Source organism: Pyxicephalus adspersus, chromosome 8, assembly GCF_032062135.1.
Source record: "Pyxicephalus adspersus chromosome 8, UCB_Pads_2.0, whole genome shotgun sequence".
Classification (NCBI taxonomy): domain Eukaryota; kingdom Metazoa; phylum Chordata; class Amphibia; order Anura; family Pyxicephalidae; genus Pyxicephalus; species Pyxicephalus adspersus.
Window position 1 is genome coordinate 15373456 of NC_092865.1, and position 12384 is coordinate 15385839.

Sequence of the window (12384 nt, forward strand, 5' to 3'; positions counted from 1 at the left end):
AGTGAATCTGACCTGAATAAAAGGGTTCTAGGGTAACAAGAGTTTCTCAACTTGGAAAAAAACATATCCTTTTTGATGCTAAGTCTCTCTCCTCATCAAACAACTGTCAAAAATCAAATCCACTTTTGCCTACAAAAAATGTTTTCATTTTGCAATTGAGTTACAGGTGTGAGGCTTAGACATGGCAGGGGCAAGACCTAATCTTGACATAAACAGGAGTTAAGACTCCATGTGTAACATAGGTCTAGGGTGCAAGGAGGCCCCTTAAGGATCAAAAGTCTAAACCAGGAGATTTTGGAGTCTCCACTTTAGCACCAATGCAAAACTGAAAAAATTGTAGGCCAGCTAAGGTTCACAATACAGCTACTCCCCATGCTGCCTATACACACCCATCTCTCCATCCTCTTTAACAAATTAGTGGCACAAAAATAATAATATTTATTTATTTGGACAGCTCAGTGGTTAGCACTCTGGCCTTTGCAGCGCTAGGTCCCAGGTTCGAATCTCGGCCAGGACACTATCTGCATGGAGTTTGCAGGTTCTCCCCGTGTTTGCATGGGTTTCCTCCCAATACTCCGGTTTCGTCCCACATCCCAAAAAACATGCAGTTAGGGTAATTGGCTTCCCCCCAAATTGACCTTAGACTGTATTAAAGATATATGACTATGGTAGGGACATTAGAATGTGAGCTCCTTTGAGGGACAGCTAGTGACATGACTATGAACTTTGTACAGCGCTGTGTAATAAGATGGCGCTATATAAATACTGTGTAATAATAATATTAAAAATAATAACCTCTACCCTGCCCCTTCACTCTGTGGTCTTGTCATATTCTGGTTCTGAGTTATCTCTGTGTATAGAATATGGGGTCCTTCTTCCAAGTCACCAGAGCTGCATGACTTAGACACTTCCTAATAAATGTCCAGTGGCAGGGTCCTCTTAGGAGCCAAAAAAGGGACTGCAATGATGATGTCAAAGCAAGGAGACATCTGCAGCACTGCATTTGATGAGCATGGGATTGTTTCAAAGGGAAATTAGGAAAACAACCCTGCATGAATTACAGGGTGAAGGGAAAAGGTTATATTTTGCTTTAAGAGACCCCAGACTTCAGCTCTGATTCCTCTACCACTCTATTATCCAACAGGAGCCGCTCTAATTACCACTGAGGCTTGTGGTCAAAGGAACCAGAGAAGGCCATGTTGGTATACTTCTTCTACAGTTGAAGACTTGTAAGTATGTTATTCACTTTTTGTGAATTTCTTGAACACGCACCCAAAGAAAAAACATATCTCACAACTTCAGTTAGGGCATGTTCACAGTAGGATTGTTTTAATTGGTAAGGAAGGATAACATTACAACTATCTTATAACTTTTTATACTCTTTTTAACCTTTTTTCAGACGGCTGGTTGTGTTAGTGATGCTCTGCATTTTTTCAGGTGGTACATGCAAAATCCAAAAGCAGTATTATCACTTTTAAGGAATAATGTTACGTTTGTATATGATTGCATATGACAGGTTAATTTTAACACACCATCCTTAGCAATTACATTTGCAGTCATGGCACACATTGCACCTTCGTTATTGCAGTTTCTATCCTTTGATTACTGAGCATTTCATAACACAATTAAAAATCATTTAGCACAATCGACCAACGGATTAAATAATTATCTGTAAAACCACAATTTACACTTAAACATAACACATTCTCTGTATATGACTTAGCTCTCACCTGAATTCCTTTAGCTCCTTTCTTCCCAGGTGGCCCTGGCATTCCCTAAAGGCAAAGAATAAATTAGAATAGATTCTGTGAGAACGTTAATTTTGGAAATTGTGAGAAATGAAATGATTGCTATTAGATAAAATATACCCTGTGCCTTCTATAGGTTCTCATTTTGGATTATTATTTCCAAGTTTATGCTACAGCAAACGTATCATTGTAGTGTTTTTAAGCCAAATTAAGCCTTTATTGCATAGCAGGCAATACTATACCTTTCTGCATAATATGCAAATCCACACCTCTGACTACAGTAACTAATGCTTGTGCCACATCAGAGAAAGTAAAAAAAATAGGCAAATGGGCAACTAGTGGGCCTGTTTTCAGATTTTACTAAAGTTTTTAGTATCTTAAAAAAGCAATAAAAATACTTTACTACAAGCCATCAATGATATCGATAGCTATAGGCCCTGTGTCATATTTATATTTCAAAGCCGGCACTATAATTTTTGGTAAATTTCCATTGCATTCTACTACAACATTTTCTTGCTAGTCTGCCAGCATTCTAATATAAATATAGAGAATATGTTTCCAAGTTGTTAGAAATTGACCTGCCTTTGAATTCTTTATAATTTTTTAGGACTAAATACATACAAGCAGCTAGAGATTGTTTTAAAGCTCTTCTACTGTTTAACAGTTTGTCTATAGTGCAGGCAATGGTGTACTTTACGTGCATTGAAGTTCCTTGTTGCAATTTTGGATCATTGCTGCAACTTTCAAGAGAAAAGCCTCTGGGTATTCTACTCCCAATTTATGCATTGCTATATTTGTCCCAAGGTTTGAAACTCCTAGAGCAGAAATACCATTAAACATTTTTTGGCCCCATAAACTTCCTGGGCCCCCTCCCACATGTCCAAAGTTCCAGCAATGCAAAAGCCCATTTTTTTTATCACAGACTGGTACAGATGTTCTCCTTGTCCCCTTCTCTGATGGCAGAGTTACGGCCTACAATTTACCAAGGTGCCTTGACACGGCAGTGTTGAAACTTCCTAATTAGGATTTTTGGCATTGACTAGTTGGGCCCCAAATTTCTTTAGACAGCACACACTGCGATCCTTTGGCAGCAGCTTCCTAGTTGCAAAATAAAGTCAAATAGACTTACTCGTTCTCCTTCAGGTCCGGGAGGTCCTGGCACCCCAGGTATTCCTATAAAGCCCTTAAAATAAATAGAGAGATTTTCTTTTATTACAAGTTTAAACACACAAACACAGAACAGTCAACTATCAGAAACTCTAAAACAACTCTGTTTCTTTTAAGAGCTGGGTTTCTTGTCAAACTCTAGTGGAAAATATAGAACGGAATATACAAGTCATGCATGAATATGACCTGGAGGTATTTAAAGTCACATCTGCTGGCTGAGCGGGGCTGTTCATGTGTATCATTCATACAATACACTTGTTGGAAAAGAATGTCTTTGCCCGGTGATGTCTGCCGTGGCTTCTAAGCTGCCAGGCCCTGAGACCAAAATAAGTTATTACTCGTCACTTGTTGAATAAGTCCTCCTTGACAAATAGGTTATTAAGCTTCTGGATTTGAAATAATCCATCTGACATCACTTCTTCTGTCTGTTTTCTGATTTTTGTGTTTGTACACGCAAAGTTTAAATTTGCCATAACTTGCTTGAGTTTCCGCTTCTGATGTGCAGCTAAGTAATCCCTCAAATGAGGGATTAGTTGTACAGTAAGTGCAGCAAGGTGCAATACTTATAAAGGTAACCTAAGATTTATTTATTCTAGTTGAAATGACCCAGCCACACTGTATTGGGATTTCAGCTGGTTATACATGAATATATATAGCTAATTCTGGGCATGAATGGATACATCTCTATAAAAAATCTATCACTAACTTTTTGGACTCTGAAATTAAGAACACCCCCCAAAAAAATGCATATGGAAAACAAAAAACTCACTGGTTTGTGGAGGAAATATATTTTATTTTTATGCAAGAGTACTGAAGATAAACTCCTTTCTCCTACACCACACATTTTTGAATTGGTCTAAGCCAATATAGACTTGCTCCCATTGCACAAGATTGCATATCTATTGTATATTGATCCAAACTTACTGCCACCTACATATAGGGCCTGATTTATTAAAGCTCTCCAAGGCTGGACAGGATACATTTTCATAAGTGAAGCTGGGTGACCTGATCGATTTCTTCAGAGTAATTTGCTATTTGCTAGCAAATGTTTTGAAACCTGGACCAAATCCATTCAAGGTTTGCTGGATCACCCATCTTCATTGATGAAAGTGTATCCTCTCAAACCATGGAGAGCTTTAATAAATCAGGCCCATAGTAAACACTGATCCATTGTAGCTTGCATGAGTTTGCATGGGTTTTCTGTGGATCTTTAGTAGAATGTTGGTTTTTGATGCATGATTTTATACTGTACATCCTCCATTGGTGAGGCTGCAGGGGGGTCTGAGAAAAGAATGTGAAGGAACCAGGCAACATAATGACCTGTAAGTAGTTGCTTGCCAGTGCTGATTAACTCTGAAGGAAATGCAATAAATTGAAAATCTTCTATAAACTGTCAAATTTCATTTGAGAACATTAAGCCAGCAGGCATCTGTATCTGTATGGAATGGTTCTGGCCCTGATAGAGGTATGCTTTGCTTTGCCCTTCTTGCTGCTTCACAAAAAACATGTCTTTTTAGCTAGAAGAGGCCTTCTTCCACAAAGCTTTGTCCTACTCAGTGTAGTATTTCTATGTATGATAGGAGTAAAGTCACATTTTGCAGTGGGGCCTGCCACAGTTTAGCAATTCTTTTTTCATATTGTTCCAAACATACTAATGTTTATGTATGTAATATGTACAGTAAATTCCTATATTGGTTAGGTTGGGTCTGGCACTTCTATTCTACGTGTAGAGTTGGAAGTATTTTCTAAGTTGGCTGTAATACATTACAAAAGTTTTTTTTTGACATCATAAAGGCATTTTACGGCATGAAAGGGCACTTTTGTAAGGTTTGATTTTTGCAAAACCTTTTATAACGTGTTAAGAAGTAGACTCAACCTTAGATTGTATTGAAAGTGCCAGTCATGGTGTCTTTTGTGATATGTCACAACCACTTTAGTATATTTACCTACAGCCAGAGAATAGGAGCTTCCTGGACACATGGTGCCTAACCAGGACATCACCAAATATGAAATGCATTGGACAACATGTAAGGAATCCCCACCCAGTCCAAGGGTAACCACACAGCTTATAAAGCAACCAACCTTTGGGTCTGTGTAAGGACAGGAGTATTCTGCACAAGTGACAGGACCAGTTTTTCATTGCCTATTTAGTTTGAAGCAACCACAAGGATGTTGAATACACCTTTTTATATTTACCAGAAATGCAAATCATAACCTTAACCCTAGCATGGGCTCTGCTGTTTTTGTTCTTTTATCTTTTACTCAATAGGAATTATTACTTGAAGGAACATATCAGACACTTCTGTTGATCCAGCCTAATGAGAGCCAGTTATATCGGTGACAGGTACACTTAAAGCAATCAGGTGAACGTACATAAATTCTCTTGCAGCAGTTCTCGCCCAACTTGCCAAATCCTCCTTCAACCCTGACAGCCTCAGTTACATATATTGCTCCAGGCAGGATATGTCATTGCTTTCTTCATGTTTTTATAGTACATCATTCATTTCAGTAAACGTAAATGTGACTGCTTTGTCCTGCAAGTGTGCACATATCTAGAAAATTGTTTTGCCTTCATGTAAATAGCATGTTGTACTTGTGTCACCAATCAGAAACTGCGAGAAGTCACACTTTGTTCTACATGCATCACATCATCACATCTCCGCACATCACAAGCCAAAAAATGCAGTGACTTACTCTAACCCCTTTAGGGCCTTGGATTCCTTCTGGTCCAGCTAAGCCCTGTGATAAAGAGAAAGAAATGTTAGTTCCCCCATTGAGACGCCTCCGTCATTCTCTCCTGTATACAATGTGTAGAGTTTTTGTGCTTTGCCTCTAGTAATTAATTTCTTCACCGCTAACCCGCAAAAAGCATCATCGTTATTTGTGAGTTTGTTGCACAGAAAGGCATGCTGCTTTGGTTTATCTAATGTGGAATATTTAGGTGTCTCACATGTAACAAATTAATAATGAGTTTACAGAGAGAGCCAAGAATGTCCTCTATGTAACTGTAATTATATAATTATGAAGAACACAGAATCTAAAAAACTGTTAACCCATTCAGCACCACTAATTACAATAAATGTAGGGGTTGTTTAATAACAACTTTTCGAGTTGCATTGCTCATATCATCCAATCAGCTAATAATTGGAAGCTAATGGGCTGCTGCACACAACACAGGAAATGCTATTTCCCATTGTCCTCAAATGTCCACTAAACATGGATAACATTGCATTACAAGTACATATGTGGAAATAGTCAGTGCACCTGATAATACTTTTACAAGCATCTGAAAGATAAAGTTATATTCTTTTTGTGCTAATGGCTCAAAGCATCCTAAGTGCTCCAGTCTACTATAAAACTTACACATGCTGCAGTTTATTCAATTTAAAGAGACCCTGTCACCAACTTAAGTTAAAGACCAGCAAAATCAGCATAAAAAATGCTTGCTTGCAGCGGTTTTCCGTTTTACACATTATTTACACAATGTGCCTCTGAACCTGCTATAAATCTTACTTCTCCGAAAACAATTAATTGTTACTACCCATTACTACCCCTCCTTTTGCACTTTATAATCCCTTTCTTTTGGACGTGTCTAGTTACTCCCTGTGCTGGACCAGCTGCTCTACCTCTCACCTCCCTAACCTTTTATGTAGCTGTTGGGGCAGGAAGAAGGGTAAATACTATAGAGCAGCCTTTCTCAAACTTTTAACCTAAGGGAACCCTTGAAATAACTTTGAGGTCTTGGGGAAATCTCCAATGCCACACAAATTGCTCAATGTTGAAGGAACCCTTATCAACCCCTAGATGATCCCTGTTTAGGAAAGATTGCTATAGAACTACTCAAGTGACATCTAAGTCTACTGTAACTATTGCCATCACATCCAACATGGCGGGGAAGTCTTAGGACTTTAGGAAATCTACACAAGGAATGCTTTTTCAATAACTTGCATAAAATATGTTACATATAATATTCTTATGGGCAGACTGTAAAATGACCGAGTATTCTGTCGTTCTTTTGCTACTACACCTTGGCCAGTCCTTTTCAAATATCATTTTCTTGCCTACCTCTTAAAATGTGGCGGCCTTTGTGTATGATGGTCCAGTGATAAGAAATGTTCACAAGAGCAAACATTGGAGACACAGCGATAAGTGATCATGATCAGTATAAACCGGAAACAATTTGACAAATTTGCTTTTGATTACATTTTTAGCAGTTGGGCTTAAGAGAGAACCTCATACAAAGTTTCTGGACCCCATTCTTTATTTCACAGGAGGAGGAGGAGAACGGAGGTCCCATAATCCCCAAGAGAAAAACAAATGCAACTGAAAAGAGCCAACAGTGAATCTGCTAATCATCAAATTTACGCCTGACAGGTTCATGTAATACCAGATTCAGAATAAAATTACTTCCAGATAACCAAAGAAATACAAGCAACAACTGAATGCAGCTACTTTCAGGAAGTTCACATAAGGCTGATGGTCAACCTTGTTTGCTTCCTCCTTTTAAGGGGGTCAGTACATCCAAATGTGATAAGTTGTTTGTAGAATCTGGTGGATTGAGTCAGCCACTAATCTCTTTTTGGTCTTAGAGATCTTTCTGCCATCAATCTAGTCTCTTCTATGAAAATTCAAGTGTTATGACACCTTCTGTCACACTGTCTATATTGTAAAGTAAATTTTAAATCCAGCAGGATGAGTGGGAGCCTCTCATAATGACCCGGTGTGAAGATGCAGGAACGGAATGGCCTTTAAATAGACTGCTAATCAAGAAAACACCATGTGGTCTTTTTATAGGACCCCAAAATATCCTAACTTTTTTCAACAAAAATATAAAATTATTTTACGCTGGATTCAACATGAAAATGTTTGTGGATATTCACCCTGGGTGTAAATCTTATAAGGGTTTATGTATACAAAGTGTGCTAGCAAGCATTTTCACGCAAACCATCAAGATTCCAGCTGTAATTTGTAGAGTTGAAAATGAAGCAAGGACCCTCAATGTTTGCTTCTTGTTAGTACACTAATCATACATAAACCTCTGAAGATTATTTGATTCTATTTATCACCAGCATATTTTCATTGTTTTCTAACATGATGATTACACCGTGGTTTTATTTATCAGTACACTTTGTGTGGCGGCTGGACACTTGCCAGCCAATAACATTTAAGCACAGTTACTGCACCTGCCTGCCAGGGTAACCCGGTGCCCCTGCATTGCCATCTATGCCAGGAAGACCCTAAAAAACAAAAACACAACATAAAATTAATAAGCAAGAGCAAATAAAAATTGTTTTGTAGCTCTGCTAGTATAAAATAATAAAAATATTTTTCACAGATATTAAACATATATTGTAAGCTCTTTGGGGCAGGGTCCTCCCTTTTAGCATTGTATTTCATTGTATTTTTGCTATACAATCTGATATATGTTTTCCGTACGTCCCCTGAGGAAGCCTACTGGCGAAACACGTTGGGGTACAAGCAGTTTTGCGTTATTATATGATCAGGGAATATTATGTCTAACTGGTCAAATATTCCATGACCTAACAATTGGGAAGACCAAGAAAACACTGTATATTGATTACTTATGAAAGCTGTTATTTCATATGAGTATTTACTCACAATACAATCTTTATTTGTCGCATAAACCCTTAGCTTTCTCCTGTCCTTTTTCAACAATTTATATGTTGTATAAGGGAACAGCTCCGCCACATATGTATGTGCGACAAGATTAGCATAACCTCCTAATATATAAATACAGTTTAATAACAATATTGAAAATTATATTATTTATATTAAAATATTGATACTCTAGCTGCAAAATATCCCCTAATTATATGTTCTCAACTTTGTCCCATTTCACGAGCCCTAGAAGGATTAGAACTGATGAATCTACATGAGTTTTCAATATTACAAAGAATGTCTGTTGAATGTGACTAATTACTTTTACCTATAGCATTAGTTTAATTACTGGGAACATTTACAGACATATTAGGCATACTCTTCCATAATCTAGTTTACTTACTTTTAAAGGTGACCATGATTATCTATTCCTACTGGAAAACTATAGAAAGGTGGTCTCTTTGACATATCACATTATACAGGCAAACTCTTGTCTACTAACAAGAAGAAGCCACCATCATTTACAGGTAAAATTTGGTATGACAGCTGGCCATTGAACACATGGCTATGGCTGGCCCATTTACAGCTTGACTTTGCCTAGCAATATGCCTGGTTTGTGGTCTACTATTGCTGGAAACAATCATTAAGGATTGTTCCCAGTGATAATTACTGCTAGCATGTACACCTGTAACTAATTAATGATCTCACCCTCTTTTCATCAAAAACAGAAATCTATTTGAAGCATAGATAGAAATACAAAACTGCCCAAGTTTGGTAGACTCAAGTATGCCGTAAAGGTAAACTGTTGTCAACAAACCAGATAACTGTTTGCAGTTTGTGATCCTCACTGATTACACAGATGCTCTGTAATATGGAAATCAATTAATAACTTCAGTTAGTGAGGTCTGTTCTCGTTTATTGTCTGTAGCTTCAGTGCAGAAAGAGATGGGCTGAAGGCAAAAAATGGACGTGATTTATTAAAGGTCTCCAAGATTGGACAAGATCTACCATGGGAGAATTTGTGTGATCCAGCAAACTTGGAATGAATCTTATCCAAGATTAAAAACATTCGGCAACTAATATAAAATAATCGATTCCAGGTTTGCTGGGTCCCCCAGGTTCCCCCATTGTCTATTTTCTCCAGTCAGAGAGAACTTTAATAAATCGGGCCCAATGTTTCAATTGGCACAGGAAAAAGAATTCAGAGTCAGAATTTTTGCCATATTTATATGGATATTTATAAATCTCAATAGAACAGTTATCCTATACACATTAAAGCAATGCTGATCTTAGCACATTTTGTTCAGGCCTGGTCTTCATATTTCCTGACTGCATTTCATGGGGCAATTTCCAAAACACAAAATGCCCAACCGACATGTACTTTCAACAACAGATACAGTAGGTGCGATATATCTTCCTTCTCATACTTAAACACCAAGTAGTGAAACATATGTAACATTATAAATCTGGCAGCATGGTGCTGTGTATAATGCTCTGTTAGACTTGGCATCTCTCTGGCTTCCAAAGACACTGCCAAGCCACAGTTAATGCGGTTGATTTAATAAGTGCACAGCAGACATGTAAATGGAAAATGAAACACCAAAGCGACAAGCTACTGTTACACAGGATCTCCGGTGAAATGTGCAAGCAATAGGGACGTCTGTATTTTTCTAATATGAGCTGCCATGTTTACTGGGAGACACACATATACAGGAGCCTAATGTAAACCCACAATATTAATTGGCAGAATTGCATAAATGATGGAAAATCAGAAAAAATGTTAGGGGTTTTGGGAAGTGTAAGTGATGCGAGGAACTGCTTATTTAAAGATGTTTTCCAAAAAAATATACTTTTCCAGCTTAATCTAATAGTCTGTGCATAATCCTCAGTGTTCTCTGGGTAATATTTCAGATACAAATACTTAGTGTGCACTCAAGTTAACAAACCCAACCTGCACATAAATAAAATCAATCAATTTTGCCCAAAATAGGCAACTTTTATGGTTCTCTTCCAATACTTTGTCCATATTAGGCAACATTACTGGTCCATAATAGGCAACATTACATGTTCTTCCAAAAGCCCATTATAGGCAACATTACAGGTTGTCTTCTAATAGTTTGTCAATAATAGGCAACATTTCTTGTTCTCTTCTAATATTTTGCCCAATATAGGCAACATTACATGTTCGTTTCCAAAAGCTTGTCTAATAGGCAACTCTACAGGTTCTCTTTCAACAGTTTGACCATAATATGCAACATTACAGGTTCTCTTTCAACACTTTGGCCATATTAAGCAATATTACATGTTCTCTTCCAATACTTTGTCCATAATAGGCAACATTACAGGTTCTCTTCCAAAAGCCCATAATAGGCAACATTACAGGTTCTCTTCTAATAGTTTGTCAATAATAGGCAACATTTCTAGTTCTCTTCTAATATTTTGCCCAATATAGGCAACATTACAGGTTCTCTTCCAAAAGCTTGTCTAATAGGCAACTTTACAGGTTTTCTTTCAACACTATGGCCATAAGCAATATTACAGGTTCTCATTCCAATACTTTGTCCATCTTAGGCAACACTACAAGTTCTTTTTCTCTTAATAAGCATTTTGTGGTGGTATGTGAGGCAGGAAAAGGGTATCATGTAATAATAATGCCAATATTTTAATGTTTTTCCTATATGATTCAAAGCACTTTGGGGTCTATTTATAAAGCAGTGAATATGACATTCCCTGAAACATTCCTAGTGGAAAAGCAATTACTTCCATTGAAACACATAGACCTGGAAGATTCTCCACCAGGGAATGTTTGATGGAATGCCAGATTTATAAATAGAGCCTCTTGTGTTCCTCCTACATGTGTAACTTCCTCCTTTGCCTGTCTATATTTGCTGGACAGGAAGGGAATGTGATCCCTTTGGAAGAGGCATTTTAAATCTCAGCTCTAGGCAGTTTTGGAAAATACAAATCATTTCAGCTCTGTAATCACTAGAACATCCCTAAACATTTTTTAACTTCACACAGTATAGGTGCTTGTGTAGCTAACGTACAGCACAGTGTTTTTGCTGTAGTGTCCCTGACCAACAACTGATGGGAATCAATTATAACTAGTATATAATATATAATATATAGTCCAGCACCAGTTCACAACAAACACATTTAAAGCCATATCATGAAAACAGCACAATCAAATCACCCAACCCCACAGCTCTTTTACATGCTATTCTTATACAGTATTATCAATACATACATTAAGCAGTTCCTGCCCTACAGCTCCAAAGGCACCTTTACTGTAAAGATCAAGTGGAATTCTCATTCTCTTCGGAATCATTTATACATATTAATTACAGCAGAACATTTTATTCATACAAAAACAAGCCAAAATAATTGCAGCCCCTAGAAATGGCCGAACCCATAGTGAATAGCAATGAAGTTTCCTGTTATTCTATTAAGGTTGACTGGATAGAATATGGGGACATCAATCTCCCAAGATGGCCAACCTAGACTTTTTTTTTAACCAGAAAGCTGGATATTCAATCAACACCACAATTCCAATATAAAATCCTATACTGTATAGGTTCCCCAGGGCTCAATTAACATATTTAACATTTAATTTTCTCCTCACAGTTTTTCTTACTCTAGACCGGCGGTCCTTTAACCTGTGGTCCGCAGGAAAAATTTGGTGGTCTCTCTGGATAGCCAGCAGGGTCAAGAAAAGGACCCCGCTTGGGGGGCACACCGGCCAGAACCGCGGACCATGTCTCCTATATGCATCGCAGACTCAGGGTGGTGGGCGGGTTGTGTCTCTGGTGGGTTCTGGCATCATGATGTCACTTTGGGGGAAGTTTCTTCC

The 12384-nt window shown here is 37.8% G+C and overlaps 1 protein-coding gene across 1 annotated transcript in view; it reads right to left on the minus strand.

Annotated features, from left to right (window-relative positions):
- The window catches only part of COL24A1 (collagen type XXIV alpha 1 chain), a 165414-nt gene that overhangs the window by 87495 nt on the left and 65535 nt on the right, over positions 1-12384 (minus strand). The window contains exons 9-12 of the mRNA XM_072419592.1: positions 8099-8152; positions 5610-5654; positions 2878-2931; positions 1731-1775 (exon numbers count right to left, since the gene is read on the minus strand). Of these exons, the coding sequence (XP_072275693.1) occupies positions 1731-1775; positions 2878-2931; positions 5610-5654; positions 8099-8152 (198 nt within the window). The remainder of the gene's footprint in view (positions 1-1730; positions 1776-2877; positions 2932-5609; positions 5655-8098; positions 8153-12384) is intronic.